The 18942-nt window shown below is 39.2% G+C and overlaps 1 protein-coding gene across 7 annotated transcripts in view; it reads left to right on the plus strand.

Annotated features, from left to right (window-relative positions):
• taf1 (TAF1 RNA polymerase II, TATA box binding protein (TBP)-associated factor) overlaps positions 1–12562 on the plus strand; it is a 31852-nt gene extending 19290 nt beyond the window's left edge. The window contains exons 24-41 of one of the 7 annotated variants that reach the window (XM_028465926.1): positions 82–314; positions 393–603; positions 1277–1448; positions 2487–2698; positions 3553–3661; positions 3738–3836; positions 3910–4087; positions 5499–5566; positions 5644–5766; positions 5854–5946; positions 6836–6920; positions 7005–7072; positions 7740–7856; positions 8111–8227; positions 8352–8444; positions 8721–8943; positions 10002–10170; positions 12165–12562. In XM_028465926.1, the coding sequence (XP_028321727.1) occupies positions 82–314; positions 393–603; positions 1277–1448; positions 2487–2698; positions 3553–3661; positions 3738–3836; positions 3910–4087; positions 5499–5566; positions 5644–5766; positions 5854–5946; positions 6836–6920; positions 7005–7072; positions 7740–7856; positions 8111–8227; positions 8352–8444; positions 8721–8943; positions 10002–10170; positions 12165–12387 (2593 nt within the window). In that variant the 3' untranslated portion in view covers positions 12388–12562. Of the gene's footprint in view, positions 1–81; positions 315–392; positions 604–1276; positions 1449–2486; positions 2699–3552; positions 3662–3737; positions 3837–3909; positions 4088–5498; positions 5567–5643; positions 5767–5853; positions 5947–6835; positions 6921–7004; positions 7073–7739; positions 7857–8110; positions 8228–8351; positions 8445–8720; positions 8944–10001; positions 10171–12164 lie in introns of those variants that run through there. The other 6 variants (XM_028465927.1, XM_028465928.1, XM_028465929.1 and 3 more) reach the window with 6 other exon arrangements.
• The last annotated feature ends 6380 nt before the right edge of the window (positions 12563–18942 follow it).

Here is an 18942-nt window from a genome sequence, read left to right on the forward strand (position 1 = left end):
TGTGGTCCAACATTTGGTCCCACACGTGTCCAACACGTGGTCCATCGTGTGTCCAACACTCTGTGTCTGTGTACCACTCAGGGTCCTGGAGTCCACCGAGGTTCTGTCCACGGACACAGACAGCAGCTCAGCAGAGGACAGTGACTTCGAGGAGATGGGGAAGAACATTGAGAACATGCTGCAGAACAAGAAGACCAGCTCCCAGCTGTCCCGTGAGAGGGAGGAGCAGGAGAGGAAGGAGCTGCAGAGGATGCTGATGGGCGAGGAAAGTGACCGCGACAACAAGGGGCGCAAGGAGCGCCGCAAAGGCTTGTGTATGTGGGCCCTGAACCACAGATCTACCATTCCACATCCATTATCATCATCATCTTCTCCTTCTTCTCACTCCACAGCCAGCTCCTTATCCACCGGCTCACACAAAGACGACGACACGTCCTCCGTCACCAGCCTGAACTCCTCGGCCACAGGACGCCGACGGCTTAAGATCTATCGCACCTTCAAGGACGAGGACGGCAAAGAGTATGTCCGCTGTGAGACGGTGCGCAAAGCGGCCGTGATCGACGCCTACACCAGGATCCGAACCACCAAGGACGATGATTTCATGTAAGGCAGACACGGGTAACATGTGACCCTCGATCTCAAAGTAAATACACACAAAATGACTCCAAAAAAACAGACTAAAACTAAATAATGGAAAAATACAAAGTTACTCCAAAAACACACAGAAGGACTCCAGAAATACAGCAACGAAAACCAAATGACAGAAAAACACACAGTAATCCCAAAAACACACAAAATGAAGGATTAACCACACAAATTACACAAAACGACACAGAAAATATACAGAACGACACCAAAAACACACATGAATGACTGCAAAAACACAAAACACCCAAAATGACTCAAAAAATACACAAATGACTCCAAAATCATAACTAAACGAAAGACAAAAACACAAAACAACAAAAATGTGCAAAATAACTACAAAAACACACATTATTTTAAAAAGAATGACGAAATTATGGAAAAGCACACACAAAATACAGAAATTGACTGTAAAACACACAAGACAACTTAAAATATACTAAAAAATAACTGAAAGATTCAAAACAACACATAAAATAAAAAGACCAACACCAAAAATACAGAAAATGACTCCACAAATACAGAAAAAACACATTGTTCATTATTCTAAATGCTGACATAAATGTTACATGAATATCACGATATCAGGGTGAGTTGAACGCAAAGTGAATGTGAAAGCTTTGTGTTGCAGAAAGAAGTTTGCGTTGTTTGATGAGCAGCACAGGGAGGAGATGAGGAAAGAACGGCGACGAATCCAAGAGCAGCTCAGGAGGCTGAAGAGGAACCAGGAGAAAGACAAGTTCAAAGGACCTCCAGAGAAGAAGGCCAAGAAGATGAAAGAGAGGCCAGACCTCAAGGTAAAAGTAAGCTTGCTGATTCACTTCCTCCACCTCCTCTCCTCCTTTGTTTCATTATCTTCATTTAGTTACTCATTACTCGTTGTGTAAACACTGCACTATTCATTGGTGTCAAATGTTAACTTACATAGACATGAACAACTTTTATCACAGAGGGCGGGGCTACAAACATGTAACTGTATCTGATCTGAGGGTCACATGATCAACATTCATCTCAGCATTAGAATAATAATGACCAATCAGAGCATTAACATAGGAATGTGTGTTTTTGTTTGAATTTTCTTAATCTTTTTAATATTATTGTGTATATTTGTAGTTGTTTTGAGTGTTTTTGGAGCAAAATTGTGTATTTTCTTCATCTTTTTTTGTTTTTTTTTGCATTTCTTTGTCATTTTGTATGTTTTTACTGCATTATTCTGTGTATTCTCTGTCATTTTGGTTTGAGTTCTTTCTGTCATTTTGTGGATTTTTGTTGTTTAGTGTATTTAATATGTATAATTTAATATGTTTTTTTACTGTAGGTTTTGCATAATTTTGCTATCAGTTTTATTTTCATTTATTTTTTGTTGTGTGTGTTTTTTGTCCATTTTGTGTGGTTATTGTTTTAGTCATTTTTGTTTTATTTGAAATGTGTTTTTTTATTGTTTTGTGTATTTTTGCTGTTCTGTATTTTTCTTGTCAATTTGTGGACATTTGTTTTAGTTTTTTGTGTATTTTTTTCTTTAATTTTGATAACATTTTGTTTGTTGTCATTTACTGTCCTTTTGTGTATTTTTTTATTTTGTGTATAGTCTTGTGTATTTGTGTTGTTGATAATTTGTACTTTGGGGGACGCACAAAATTATCCCAGTTGTTCATGTCTGCAAACACTTGATTAAAAATGTATTTGCTGATCACAAATCTTTTCTTTTCTTCTCTGAAAGTCACTTTTATATATTATAAACAAGCGTTTGTTTCAACATCATAGTCCAGATGAGATGATGAACATCAAAGCCTCTCAGTGCGTCTCCCGTTGGTTCCCTAGCGTGTGTCTCTGTCTCCTAGCTGAAGTGTGGAGCGTGTGGAGCCATCGGACACATGAGGACCAATAAGTTCTGCCCTCTGTATTACCAAACCAACGCCCCGCCCTCTAACCCGGTCGCCATGACAGAAGAGCAGGAAGAAGAGCTGGAAAAGACCGTCATCCACAACGACAACGAGGAGCTGATCAAAGTGGAGGGAACCAAGATTGTTCTGGGCAAACAGCTGATAGAAAGGTCTGTGTTTTTATCCCCGCACTAGTGCTGTGTAATATGGTGAACATTAATATCACGATAACGATATATATTCATTCCCAATATAGTATTTGTTCCTTAAAATTACCTGAAATGAATGGAAAATGTGCAATTTATTATATATAAAAATGTTTTCTATTAATAAATTAGTAACATGACCTTTTCCTATTTCTCAGAACCTTTAGGATAGTGCGATTGTTCAGGCCTAAAACGCTTGATTTTTGCAGCAGCTTTTTCCAAATATTGTTTCAAAAGTTGTGGCTAAGGCGTCTTATTTTTATAAGGCTTTATTATTTTTTATTGCTTTGCATAAACTGGTCAATTTCCCCCCCAAAAATTTCTTTTCTATTCTTTCATATCGTTGCAATTTCAACGGTGCTGTGCCCTAGTTTGCACTTAATTTTTTGACAGTTTTTTTAATTTAATTTAGGGGATATTTTGCAGGATTGGTTTAGGACAAAATGGGAGTTCTTTCAACAATTTGAGGTTAAAAATGACTGCCATCATGTGATTTAATCATGAGAAAATTCTAAGCCCTGCAAATATTGTGGAATTTGCTTGAATTTGTGTGTTTGGACGATAAAAGACATGTACAATGTATATAGTTGGTCATTTACACAATAATTCATGTTTTCTCTGTCATTGTTGCTTTTCCTGCTGACCAAAGTGGATAATTTAAAGGGCTGTATTTGAGTTTGACATATGTGCGATAGAGGGTTATATCATACACAAGACATTTTTAAACCACACTATGATATTTATAACACACAGCAGTACCGTGCACTATCTCAGAGGAACATGCACACGTTTTTAATCCATACGTTTATTTCCCGCAGCGCTGACGAGGTGCGGCGGAAGTCTCTCGTGCTGAAATTCCCCAAGCAGCAGCTACCACAGAAGAAGAAGAGACGCGTGGGCAGCGCCGTCCACTGCGACTACCTGAACGTAAGAAACGCCTTCACCAACCAATCAGAGGCTCTGTAGCTGAGCTGTGGCATCACGTTTGCTTCAACACCCACAGAAGCCACACAAAGCCATCCATCGGCGCCGCACCGACCCCATGGTGACACTGTCCTCGGTCCTGGAGAGCATCATCAACGACATGCGGGACCACCCTAACGTCAGTGTCACACTAGCTCAGTCTGTGTGCTTTCCTTTTTCCTCACTGTCACTGCTCCTCCTCTTCTTCACAGACGTACCCGTTCCACACGCCCGTCAACGCCAAGGTGGTGAAGGACTACTACAAGATCATCACGCGGCCCATGGACCTGCAGACGCTGCGGGAGAACGTTCGCAAGCGTATGTACCCGTCCCGGGAGGAGTTCAGGGAAGCAGTGGAGGTCATTGTGAAAAACAGCGCCACCTACAACGGTAAAGTCACCGAAAAGTGTTCAATACGTCACGGGCAACAAAAGAAATAAGGTTCTTGGGCTTTTATTTTGAAGCACGTAGTTAATACCTACACTTTTCAAACCACAAGGTTGTCTACAGCAGGGTTTCTCAACCTTGGGGTCAGGACCCCATTTGTGATCGCGAGACACTGGGAGAGAGTTGCCAGATGCCTTCAAGAAACTAAGGAATATTTTCTGAACAAATTGAGCCCATTTTTGCTGATTTTTACCCTTGTTTTGCAGCTACACAAAACTTTCTATATTTTAACCTATTTTCATCACTTTTTCTTGCCATAATTTTGCTACATTTTTCCCATTTCTGACACTTCTACATCACATTTCAATGACCTTTCTGTGCATTTTTTCAGTTTCCAGACATTTTCAGCACTTATAAACCCTTTCCACCACTTTTCCACCTAATGTCACATATGTTGACCCATTATTGTCACTTTTAACCTCTTTTCACCATATTTCATGATTATTTTACCACATTCACAATGTTTAATGCCCATTATTTGCTAGTTTAAACTAATTGTTCTGATATTAACACTTTATATGAACCCTTTTTACTACTTTTCCATTTTTGTCTACTCTAATTTGCAACTGTGGTTTTTAAAATTGTATTTCACCACCTTTTCCATCATTTTGGTCACTTTGAACCATTTTATTAGTGATTAAAACCAGGATTTCCATCTTTAAGATGACTATAATAATAATAATAATAAACGTTCCTGGATAACAGTGGATATTATTCAGATGAATAAATAAATGTGGTTATCACAGATTCATAGAACAATGGACCATCATTTTACTGACTTTATGGATGGACCCCAAAAATCTCTCCCCTTTATTCCCCCTTATAGATGGTCCTGTCTCCACATGACTGTTCTTCAATGTTCATGTCTATGTTCAACCACCTTCAGCTACAGTGGGGGTCCCTGCTCTCTGGGACCTTTATTTTGGGGGTCACGGCCTGAAAAGGTTGAAAACCACTCAGCTAAAGGACTCCACATCCCATCATGCATTGCATCAAACTTTTTCAACACTGTCAATAAGATAGTGTTTACAGTGGAGATCAAAATAAAGTTTCCAGCAGAAATGTAACATTTTTCCATCTTTTTTTTGGAGCAAATGATCTTTGATTAATTGATCGACGAGGCCGACACTTTGTCTTTGTCTGATCTGATCGTTTACAGCAGCTTTAACAACTTGGGTCACAAACCAACAACGTTGTGAGTGGTTTAGTTTTTTATTGTGTCACGGGCCTTTTTATTTTAAAATAAATAGTTAATAACCTATCCTTTTAAAGCCATAATGTTGTCTTTTAATCATAGTTTTTTATATATATATTTTAAAAACTGTATTATCTGCTTGTGTTTTTGTGCCGCTAGGAGCCAAACATCCCATCACACAAGTGGCTCAGTCCATGCTGGATCTGTGTGACCTTAAACTGAAAGAGGTGAGTCCTTTTCCCTCCACGTTCCCACGCCTCCAATGGTTCCCACGGTGACCTGTGGTGTGTGTGTGTGTGAGCAGAAAGAGGACCGACTGGTGAGGCTGGAGAAGGCCATTAACCCCCTGTTGGATGACGACGATCAGGTGGCCTTCTCCTTCATCCTGGACAACATCGTGACCCAGAAAATGATGGTGGTACCAGACGTGAGTCGCCTGTGGTTTGTTTGATTATATGTGCACGTGAAGACGGCGAGAGCACTCAGTGTGTACGCTGCTTCTCTTTTTCTGCAGTCGTGGCCATTTCACCATCCCGTCAACAAGAAGTTTGTGCCTGATTATTACAAGGTCATTGTGTGCCCTATGGACCTGGAGTCGGTCCGCAAGGTGAGAGCGTTTTAAATATCCTCCTTTGTTTTTACAAATGTGGCCTAAAATCTTTGAAATGTTCTCATTAGAAGATCTATGTCTTATATTATTATGCATCATAGTAATTTAATTTAATTTTAAAATGGGACTGATGTCACATGGCCCCACTTCCTGTAAACACCCCATTGTTTTCCATTGAAGTGAAACATTCAACCTGCTTTTGAGATCATTTAGCAGCTTTTTCATTCAAAATGACAACTTTTGTTGCTTTTAGTTGCTCTAAATAATCAAGAAAAGTTAAAGATGTCAATGTAAACCTCTTTTGTTTACCGACAGAGGATAAGAACACTTAAAACCCCCCCAAAAAAATCTGTTACCACAGGGCGTGATTGTTTAAACTCTGTTGATTGGTAGTAGACAATGAGGCAGAGAAGAAGAGCTCTCCTAAGGGACCTTTACTCCTCCTTAAACAGTGCGCTGACACACCATGGTCACTGAAGTTAGCGAGTAAATCACGGACTGTTAAAGATGCACAAGCCCTGAGGATAGAAGTCCTTTTGGGTGGGAGTCCTTCATTCACCTGTGTTCCAGTGAAAATTAGCGTTTAGATGCATCATATTTTCCCAAAACACGCACGTGAGGAATTTGGGGTGCGATTCTAAATAAAGAAGAAGAAAAAAAGGGGTCAGAATGATTTTTCTGTTTCAGAACCACTTATTGTTGTTGTTATTTATAAGAACACAACAAATGGGCTCATTGCTTTGCAAAGATCAAAGTTTTGGGTCAATAACAAAGCTCAAATATCATCACAGATGAATTATTACATTTACTTTGTTACTACACACAGTTGTGCTGCATCTGTTTTTTAACGTGTCCTGCTGCGTTTGTTGTGGTTTTTTTTTTACAGAACATCTCCAAACACAAGTACCAGAACAGAGACGTGTTCCTCTCAGACGTTAGCCTCATCCACGCTAACAGCATCAAGTACAACGGTGAATAAACGTCCTACTGGGAACAGGCTGAAGCTTCAAACCTGTCGTCACTGCTTCACTGTCACTGCTTTGTGTCGTTTTCAGGCGCCGACAGTCCCTACACCAAGACGGCGCTAGAGATTGTCAACGTGTGCAAGCAGACATTAGCAGAGGTGTGTAGCATTAGCGTAGCAGCCGTTATCAACTCACTGAGAACCAAAAACTCTGTGTTATTATAGTTCATATGTGTTTTATTGGGATTATTTTGGGACATGGAGGCTGATTGACTCCTAAACTCTAGTTTAGACATTTTATTTTGTTAATACAAGACAATTTCAACTTCATTTATATGGCACATTTCAAACGGTCAGTGGGCTACCAAAGGGCTTTACAGTAACATAAGGAGAAACAATATAAAATAATAATAAAAGCAATAATAATACAGAGAAATACAACAAATATTGGTGCTTTTTACACATGTGGATCAGGACCTTTATGTGTGAATCTGAGCAAAACTGTTGCGTTTGTCTCAAAAATAAATTCTGGAGCGGCTGATCCACAAATACACTTTACACAATTAACAAATACAATTTAAGATTTACACATGATAATTCATAATAAATACACACACACAAAATCTAAAAAACAAATGTAAAAATCTAAAAAAAAAGCACATGAAAATCTGAAAAAGAACCCCTCTCTCTCTCAAGTAGCCCCTGTAGTGCCATCGCGCACCCCCATTTGAGAAACACTGTCCTAAAGGGCAGATTATGGCTCCCAGACCTTGACTTTGACGCATGTCCCTCCTCGTGTTTTAAAAACATTTGTGTGTGTGTCCAGTACGATGAACACCTGACTCAGCTGGAGAAGGACATCTGCACGGCTAAAGAAGCTGCTCTGGACGCCGCTGACCTGGAGTGTCTGGACCCCATGACCCCTGGGCCCTACACGCCTCAGGTAGCACGCTAATGCTAACACAGACTTTAGACCAGGATCCTGCATGTGTACCCGTCCCAGGACAGGACGTGTGCTCTGGGTGTCACTAACCTTCCTCCTTCCTTCACACGCTCACTCTCACCTTCTCCTGTCCATTCTTTGTTCCTCCCAAGCTTTTGATCTCCTGTTCGTCCTCTGTGTGTGCGGGTGGGTGTGTGCGTGTGTGTGCGTGTGCGTGCGTGTGTGTGTGTGCGCGTGTGTGCTGGGGGCCACAGCCTGCTGATCTGTTTGACAGCGGGGCTTCAGGGAGTCAGCCAATCAGAGAGCCCAGCTGCCTTTTCTCTGAGGGACCTCTAGTGGTTACTGCAGAGAAGAGAGGCGGGGGCGGCCAGGTATGGCTCCATGCCCCCTCCCCCCTCCCCTCTCCTCACCGCAGAGCCTCAACACACGTGTGCGTGTGTGTAGCGGAACACGTTGTGTGGTGCACGCGTCGACTCTCTCCGTTGTGCCTCTCAGGGACGCCACCGACGCCTGGGGGAGGAGGAGTCAGACGTGGACATCGAAGGGTTCGAGGACGATGACGACGGGAAACCAAAAACTCCTGCTCCGGTAACGGACGCAGTAGCACGTTTCAGTGGTTTTTAGACTTCACCGAGTGTGTGTGCTTGTGTGTGTGTGTGTGTGTGCGATTGTCTCAAAAATAGATCCCCAATTTCACGTGTTTTTTATATTTTCACGTTTTTTTTTTTGGTTTTTTTTGCAAATTTTCATGTTTTTTTTAAAAAAAAATTCAAAAGTATTTTTTAGCACTAACTCTTGGTTTGACAAAAACTACTTTTTTCTATATTTTTGAGACAAATCTCTATCTCATATGTGCGCCCCCAGGCTGAGGATGCAGGAGACCTGGAGGATGAAGACGACGATGAGGAGATGCTGCTGCCGCCTCGCAGACGCACGCTGGGTCGTGACGAAGAGGACGATGAAGACGACTACAGGGAGGACGGACGGTCGGGGCGTCCGGCCCAGGCCAGCGTCCTGTACCAGGACCTGCTCATGTCCGACGGAGAGGATGACGCTAGTGAGGAAGAGGGGGACAACCCCTTCTCCTGTGAGTCCACCTGCTCGCTCACTCACATGTTTAACCTCTTCAGCCCCAATGGACCCGCCGGTGGGGGCAGCTCCAGCTTCCGTGACTCTCACGGGTCAAAATGTTGTAAAAAAATGAATGAAATCACACATTCTATAACTCTCTGTAATCCTCAGAAACTATAGAAGCTAAAACTGTAGCTAACCCACATTCACAGCACACACACCAGGACATTATGTTCAAAGAGGGAAAAGTCGACAACTCAGCAAACTCTGCCTTTTTCCACTGCTGTGAGTCATAAATTAAACACAGATCTCTATAACTAGAGTCTACGTTAAACTACAGGCTGAGCTGAATCCACTGATATACAGGTCAGGTATGTTACGTACCAAAACAACGCCACAAACTCAGGAAAGACATCACGGATAAAGTCAGCAATGATGATCAATGGTGTCTTACCTTTGTTGTTACTTATCAAAAGTTTCTCCAATGTGCATAAAACTCCATATTTTGATAAATCCAAATCGTGTCATCACACGTGCCATTACAGATATCCAGTCATTTCACAGTCGAGAAATCCGTCTAATAAGCGCATAGCGCTCATGCTTAAAATGGCCGGTCCCTCCTTTACCCAGCTCTGATTGGCCAGGGCTAAAGCCACTCCCATAGTGTGATGATATCACCGATTTCTACAGGCTCTGAGCTTTCCAACGCTGTGTCAATCATTTTGGTTGGTCAAAGCATTGCTGAATAAAAGCCATGCGTAACGGCATCAAAGAGTGGAACCAAAACGCATGGCACAGCAGAAACCTTAATAAACTTGCTGCAGTTTATGTCCATACATTAGTTCAATTATTTCTGCTTTTATAGCCTTTGTTAATGAGAATTGGCTTCATATTTGATGTGTATATATATATATATATATATATATATATATTTGAGGTAAATCTCTAGGTTTGTTTTGGGTGGACTACAGATTTCTACAGAAGTTATTTGTTATGGGTTTGTGATTTTTGGAGAAAAGAGCCTGAGGCTTAAAATGTTTAAAAGTGTCTGGTGTCGTCTCTGTTTGCTGGCAGCGATCCAACTGTCGGAGAGCGGCAGCGACTCGGACCGTGAGCTGGACGTGAGGCCGGCGCCGCCGCGCAGAGCCCAGGACACGGCCCGTATGGGCATGGAGCAAGACGAGAGCATGATGTCATACGACGGGGATGGAGCCGACGCCCACATGGAGGACAGCAACGTCAGGTAGTACCACACACAACGCACTGGAAAATACTTTAGATTCTTTGTTAATTATTATTGATTTATTACATTTTTTGCAAATTCTGGCTTTCAACTCCTGTGAGGACACAAAATAAATAATTAAAAACAATAATTAAATCTAACTAAAAATGTAATTTAAATCCATGCGTAGGCTCCGATTCAAGCATGGATTATTCTGATTATTATTAATGTGTCATATAAAGATGTATGCAGCATTAATGTCACCCCTCAGGGTCAAGTACAGGTCCGCGACCCACTTTTGGGTCCTGACCCACCAGTTGGTTTAGATGATCTTGATGACATCATTCCAGACCGTAAATATTAAACAAAAACGGAGGCATCAGTTATTTCACCACTCGGGGGCAGAATTTTGTAGCGTTTTAGAATTAAACATTTCCTCAGACAAACGTCCTTTTTCACCTCACGAAGACTTTATTCACATTTTGTTACGTACCGCGTTTAACAGTGGGTTCTATTTTTAATGGTCGATTCCCAGGTTTCCGCGCATCCTTAAAAAGTATTAAAAGACATTAAACTAATGAATCTAAAAATTAGGCCTTAATTTTCATTAAAATGTCTTAAATTAATGTTTCTAAAGTCATACATTTTAATACATAATAAGTATGATTTTATGATTTTAATTTTTCTCACATTTCAAACTAAATGGTAATATTAATTTTTTTAAAAACATTTTACTCATCTTGTGTGATTAGAGGGATTTTGATTATTTTTGTCTGTTATTTGTGTATTTTACTGTCATTTTGTGTATTTTTGTGTGTTTACACTAAAAAAAAAAAACCCTAACACTTTGTAGTTAATGTGGCGTTTTTTCCCCAATTTTGTTTACTGTGAATTTGGTCTTAATTTTATTTCAAATGGCAATAAAAAGTCTTAAAAATTCTTGCTGTAGGAATCCTGATTTCATGATTCCTTTAACGAGGAAATCATAGGGCCCTAGACACACCCTAACCACGCCCTGACATGCTCTAACCACGCCCTAGACACACCCTAACCACGCCCTGACATGCTCTAACCACGCCCTAGACACACCCTAACCACGCCCTGACATGCTCTAACCACGCCCTAGACACACCCTAACCACGCCCTAGACATGCTCTAACCACGCCCTAGACACACCCTAACCATGCCCTAGACATGTTCTAGACACACCCTAACCACTCTCTAGACGTGCTCTAACCACGCCCTAGACATGCTCTAACCACGCCCTAGACACACCCTAACCACGCCCTAGACACACCCTAACCACTCTCTAGACATGCTCTAACCACGCCCTAGACACACCCTAACCACGCCCTAGACACACCCTAACCACTCTCTAGACATGCTCTAACCACGTCCTAGACACACCCTAACCACGCCCTAGACACACAAACAGATGAACACAATAATCATCATCATTATTATTATTATTATTATTATTAATTATTCACACTCACTGGCTTCCTGTATTTGTGCGACGTCGTGCACGTCTCTGATGTTTGGTCGCTAACGTCACAGGAAATGATTGGAGCGACAACTGCACAGAACAAAAAATCACCTTAGATCAGACGAGGGCCACAGGCCGCTAAAGCAAAAACACGCAAAATAACAGGAAAATACGTAGAAAATGACTCAGAAAGACAGAAAAATACACAAATAAAAAATAAATAAAACCACAACAAAAAACACAATACTAACCAAAAATTACAAAAGCCAACTGCAAAAACCAAAAAAAAGTAAAATGACAACAAAAAAAACACAAAATTAACCAAAAATTGCACAAAATGACAAAAAAACAGAAAAATAAACAAAATGACTCCAAAAAATACAGAATACAAAAAAAAAAAATCACAATTAAGTATTTAAAACATCTTTATACTTCACATTTGGCTACAAAAATACACATAGGTTAACATAGGAAACATAGGGCCCTAGACACGCCCCCGCCGTCCTTCATTCTCTCGTCTCCGTCTCAGCTACGGCAGCTTCGAGGAGACGGAGAGTCGGAGCCACCTGCAGCCGTCCAGCATGGGCCACGTGGACGAGTACAGCCTGAGTGAGGAAGAGGAGGAGGATGAAGAGGACGAGGCTCGTCGCAGAGGTCCAGCCGTCCTCTCTCAGGTTCAGCTCAGCGAGGACGAGGAGAGCGAGGAGTTCAGGTCCATCGGAGGAGACAGCGACATGGACTCAGAGGCTTAGAGCCACACACACACACACACACACTGTCTCATCAGGTAAATAGGTAAATACTCTACGTTACATAGATCTATAATAGAAGCTGCTTTTGTACATTTCTACTGCCGTATGTTCTCAAAACTTTGTTTCTGTAAAATGTGAAATAAACACGATGGAGCTTAAAGCTTCTGTTTTTAAATTAGCTCCATTTTTTATTGGAATGCATTCATTATTTTAATTATAGGTGATATTCTGATGCAATAATATCCCATATTTATATGTATTTATAATTAAAGGCAAACGCTTGATTTTTGTTTAATTATCAGAAGGAAAATACACAAGAAATGAAATATTAGAATTACTATTATATAGAATTATTACGAAGAAACTCACATTTGTTTTTAGACACAGGAAGTGATCTGACCGAGAAATGCACTAAACAAATTTACCTTAGACCGGACGCAGCCACAGGCACACATCAAATACACACAAAATGACTAAAACACACACAAAATGACAAATATACAAAGTAATGGAAAAATAAATAAAACACAACAAAAATGCACAGAATTAACCAAAACTCGCACAAGACCATTAAAAATATATAAATATATATAAAAAATTACACAAGATGATTAAAAAGACAAATATAAAACAAAAATACAGAATATTAACGTGGGCCACAAAAGCAAACACACAAATGACAGAAAAATTATTAAACCACAACAAAATTACTCAAAAGTCACACAAGACAACTGAAAAATATTTAAAATTACAACAAAAAATACATAAAATTGCACAAAGTTAACCAAACATTACAACAATTATACATAAAATAAACAACAAAGTGCACAAGATGACTAAAAAGACAGAAAGATACACAAAATTACTCTGAAAAAACACAGAATACATAAATTCATGCGTTTGCTTCATCAGATTCTGAAAAACTGAGGAAACAAACAAAAATAATATTTCTTTGTGCACCTTTGATACAAACATTACAGCTGCAGCAGCAGCAACTCATGGAGTAAAACTGAGTTTATTTTAACAATTTATTTCCATTTTTTAATGCAGGCTCTTCAAAAGGTGGTTTGTGGGCCTCATGCAGCCAGACAGAAACACCTTTTAGAGAAGTTTCCTTAAATCCAGACTGACATTGAACACTAACCTCTTTGTTAAAGTCACACTAACATAAAAACAGAATTAATGAGGAAGTGAAACTATTTTAAATTTAAAAAGTAACATTATTATAATACATTTTTATAATAATAAGAATAAAGTCTTCTCAGCACAAACATGTGGTTATTTTGACATGTTTATCTGTGAATGGACGTCCTGTTTGAGGACCAGGCTGTGACGGTCTGAATGTCAGGTGACGCGTGAACCCGTCCGTGCACAGAGAGCTTCTTCCTCTGGTCCTGGTCCTGGTGTGGGACCCGACTGGGACCGACGGACTGGGACCTCTGCAGCGTCTTTAGGAGCGCCGTGCGCACCGAGGACGACTTCACTGACTGAGGAGGAGGACACGCCCACACTGATGAAGAAGAAGCAAAAGAGGTGAAAAGACTGCGTTTCAGATCAAAAGGACAGGAAACACACACCTGCAGGACTTTGATCAGTCGTAGGACCGTCGTCCTCGGTGGTGTCCAAACTGCGGCTGTTTCTGACGGCCTGCAGCGAGCGTAGACTGGTCCGCAGAGGAGACCTGGTCCTGACGGGCGACGTCCCTGGAACACAACAACGTTATTCAGTTCCATCTCTTAGAAAACAGGACATAAAAGTTCATTTTTACACAATAATTATTGGGATTTTAATGAATTAGCGCCACCAACAGGTGACTATTATTATTATTATTAATATGTGGGACACAGCGGGGAAGTAGTTTTTTTAGACCATCGTCATGTTTGTTCATTTAAATTAGTGTGAAAAGAGTCAAATTATCACAATTTAGGTTGAAAAATGCAGTAAAATGAATGAGTTGCTTTGGACTCAACCCAACATCAGACACTGGTTACACCACAAATAAATACACAATGTCATCACAAAAAATATTACAGAAAATGTCTTTAAATAACAGAAAATGTAAAGTAAAAGACTGAAAATATGTAAAACATACAAACTATCAACAAAAACACTCAAAATAATCCCATAAATATTAACAAAATGACAGAAAATTACACAAAAAAACAAATACAGAAAATGTCACTTAAAAACACAAAATAAACACAGGTCTTTAGTGTTTCTCATATGAATGTCTATACTGATCATTAATCTATAATGTGACCTTGAGATCTGATCAGATCGAGTGGGCGTGGCCTTGCTGTGATCAATACTCACCTCCGCTCTGAGCCAGTTTAAGCAGCTTGAACTGAGTGACTTGCTGCTGAAGTCTGGCCAATCGGGGGCTTTGACAGCCTGGTGAGGGGGCGGAGCCTGGTTTCTGTGAGGAGCTCAGTGAGGGGGCGGAGCCTGAATGATCCGTGTGAATTATCAGAGGTTTATGACGTCTTAAAGGTGACGGAGAGGAAGGAAGTGACACAGAGTCCTGTCTCAGACCTGCAGACGCACAAACAGAGCAACACACAATAATTATTAATATTAATTATTCACGCTAATGTCACAGGAAGCGATCGGAGAAAGAACTGCACAGAACTAACAATCACCTTAGATCAAACGAGGGCCACAGCAAATGCACAAAAACACTAAAAAGAGCAAATAATACAAAATACAAAGAAATAATAAAATAAATACTTCACATTCAACAAAAGAAATACACAAAAAATAACAGAATATTATACAAAACAAAACAAATACACAAAATGAGTCCAAAAACACTCAAAATAACAAACACAGAAAAGTAGAGATAATAAACAAAACACAAAGTCTCCAAAAACAGACAAATTAACAACAAAAATACACTAAAATAATCAAAATCACTCTGAAAATAACAGAAAAACACATTTTTAGTATTGTGTTTATTTTAACACTTTCTTACAGATATTATTTCACCTGCACTCACTGTAATTCATCCATAATTTACACTAATTAATCATTTGTGCTATAATAATAATAATAATAATGATCTTTATCACCTGGATCGTCACAGGTTTGTTGAGGTTGTTCCACTCGTGAGTTTCTCTGATCGTCACAAAGTGAAGGAACTTTGTAGCAGAACTTTATCGTTTCTACTAAAAGATAAAAGGAGTCAAAGAAAGGATGAGTAGAAGTGTTTTTACTGAAATCATCATCATCATCATCACCTTCATCCAGTTTACGTGTCAGTGCTCGTCGTGCAGCCAACATCTCAGGACTGGGGTTATCGAGGACGTGTCGACACCAGCTCAGAGCAGAACCTTTGTGTTCCTCACACGAGCCACGACTCACAGGAAGTTCATACAACCTGGACAGGAAACAGACAAGAACAAAAAGAACAAGCAAAAATACACAGAAAAATAAATGCAAATCAACAATTACACAAATACAGCAAAGCACAAAGTAACAGAAAAATACACAAAGTAACATCAACAAATAGACTAAAAAATATTCACAAAATGGCAAAAAATTTAAATCTCAACAAACAATGATTGTGTGTCTGAATTCTAACGATACGAACCAGATCTCCTCGTCCTGGACGTCCAGGATGTGGGTCAGGTCCAGGACCGACCCCCCCTCACTGCTCCACTGGTCGTACTGCTGAAGGCTCTGATTGGTCGAACCACACACTGACTTCAGATGGTCCAGTCTGAGCCCAGCGTCCGTGACCAACGAGCATCCGACGCCACACTGCTGTCCAACCTGTGGTGAGGGGCCCACAGATAGACCACACTGCTGTCCAACCTGTGGTGAGGGGCCCACAGATAGACCACACTGCTGTCCAACCTGTGGTGAGGGGCCCACAGATAGACCACACTGCTGTCCAACCTGTGGTGAGGGGCCCACAGATAGACCACACCGCTGTCCAACCTGTGGTGAGGGGCCCACAGATAGACCACACCGCTGTCCAACCTGTGGTGAGGGACCCACAGAGCTCCACTCGCTCCTCGTCTGCTGCTCCATCATCATCATCATCCTGGTGCTGCGTCTCCTCCACTCTGCGTCCATGCAGTGTAGCTCTATAGATATAGATCTGTAGATGTAGATCTGTAGCTCCTACTGACCCACATCCTGTGAACAGATTGGATGGATTTAAAGACTAATGAGATTAAAGAGTTCACAGGTTGTTCCACCTGCACATATTCAACATGTTTACTTTGATACCAGGTACCTGCAAGATCTGTGTGTGTGTGTGTGCATGAATGTTTGTGTGTGTTCACCATGAGTGTTTGTGTGTGTGTGTGCACGAGTGTGTGTGTGTGTGTGTGCACGAATGTTTGTGTTTGTGCACGAGTGTTTGTGTGTGTGTGTTTGTGTGTGAAACACTGTTATTTCACTTTAGCTTAAGCACGGTTTAAATATTCTTTACAGATAAACTGTGTTTTTAAAAAAAATCTGATTCATCGATTATGAAAATAATTGTTTGTTACAAATCTAGTTTTTGGTCAATTGTTACATATGCAAAACAAATTTAGAAACAACCAAACATTTATTTTATGTGTGAAATACAGTAGTTAAATCTACATAGAAATATCTATGATTTGTTGTTTTCTAATCATATAAACATTGATTTCTGGTCATTTCAAAATAATAAATTTGGCATTTTAAGAATAAAAAACTTAAATTTTTGATCAATAATTTAATTATAACAAAATATATATTTACATTAATACAGATTTTCTAATTGTCAAATGTCATGGTTTGCTTTAAAATCAGAGATTTTATTGTTTCAAAGATTCTGAGATGAAATTATTAATGTCATGCAAGAAATGTATTTAATTTAATACTTGTTTCATATTTTCTTCTGTGTATTTTCTCCTGTTGTTTTGGTTGTAGAACTGTATTTAGTTCATGTTTGTAGACGTGAATTAATGTATAACTGAGGAAGTTGTTATAACATGTTATTTTATTTGTTAATTTAAAAAAAAAACAGTGATAATGAGATATCGCAATAATTGATTTAAATGAAAATATTGATAATAATGATTTCCTGTGACTCTTTGAGGAAGTGCCAACGTTAAACACTTCCTCCTCTCTGTGTTTCTGATCAACATTTACAGTTTCCCTTTCAACATAATTCCTCTTTTATTCTTTTAAATGATTTAAATCAGGTCTAAACTGATGTTACTACGTACGACCCATAGTTTCATCTCTACTGAGCAGAAAAATACAGATTTCTGGGATTTAAAAGAGCGATTTCACCATTTTTGGACTTCGCTTTGGATTTTTACGTCATTTAAAAATGTCAATAATTCACTTTAAAAAAAATAAGACTTTATTCTAATAACATTATTATTTTATTTCCAATGAAAGGAAAGTTTTATTCCAATACAGTTGTGACTTTATTCTAGTAAAATTATGATTTTATTCTAATAAAATTATAAAACAATTTTCTGTATTTGGAGGTGATGAAACATCTGGAACTAAACATGATGTGATTTACATCATGATTCATGTTTTTGTCGTATTTTTTAATAATTAAATGTGTCAAAGTGTAACGGGAAGTTTAAGTCAATAATCAAAGTGTGTTGAAGGTGAAACCTGAATAAAGCAGTGTGTGTGTGTGTGTGTGTGTTTGTGTGTGCGTGTGTGTCATCAATCATTACGTCATCACTTCTCAGGCTTTGATGTTTTATTCACTTTACATTAATAATTACACACACACACACACACACACACACACTAACTAGTTAAACCTGATTCTATGACTGGAGGAAGAGAACATGCAACCTCAGCACAAAAACTCCCCCAAAGCTGTTTTTCTTGTGAAACGACAAATTATTAATGTTTGTTTTACGTTTAGGATTCATTTTAAACTGATGCAAAGTGACTGAGAAACATCTGCTCTGACACATCCTCCCCCTCTGTTCACTCTCATCTCTACACACCAGGACGTTTCTTCCACCAATATTTAAACAGACAACATCAATAAATACATAAATAAATAAGTGAAGCTGAATGACTTTCCCTTTCTTTGCACACATTTAGTTTTATGTGAAAAAATAAAGTTCACCTGTTGATTTTAAGGAACCAACGACAGCGTTTTAAGGACAATAAAGACGACTTTAAGAATAAAGTCCAAATGTATGAGAAAAAAACAAGGAAAATGGTCATAATACCACATTGAATAAATCATATTATTCATGAAGAAAAAAAGCCTTAGTTTTATTAAAATAAGTCATTATTTCATTAGAATAAAGTCATCAAGTTATTAGAGTAAATCATAATTTAATTAGAATAAAATCATACTTTTATTAAAAAAAAGTCACCATTAGAATACTCATAATTTTATTAGAATAAAAAAATAAATCTGATATCAAACATCTCTGAATATAATAAATAATTAAATATATAAACAAATAAAAATGGAAACATGGTTACAATCTCAGTACGGAAGTAATCAGTCCAACATTATTATAAAGGTGTAGAAAGATGAAGATGATGAGTTCAGGGACCGCCCAGGTGAGAAAGGAGGCCGTCCTCCGG

This window comes from Gouania willdenowi, chromosome 14, assembly GCF_900634775.1.
Source record: "Gouania willdenowi chromosome 14, fGouWil2.1, whole genome shotgun sequence".
Classification (NCBI taxonomy): Eukaryota; Metazoa; Chordata; class Actinopteri; order Blenniiformes; family Gobiesocidae; genus Gouania; species Gouania willdenowi.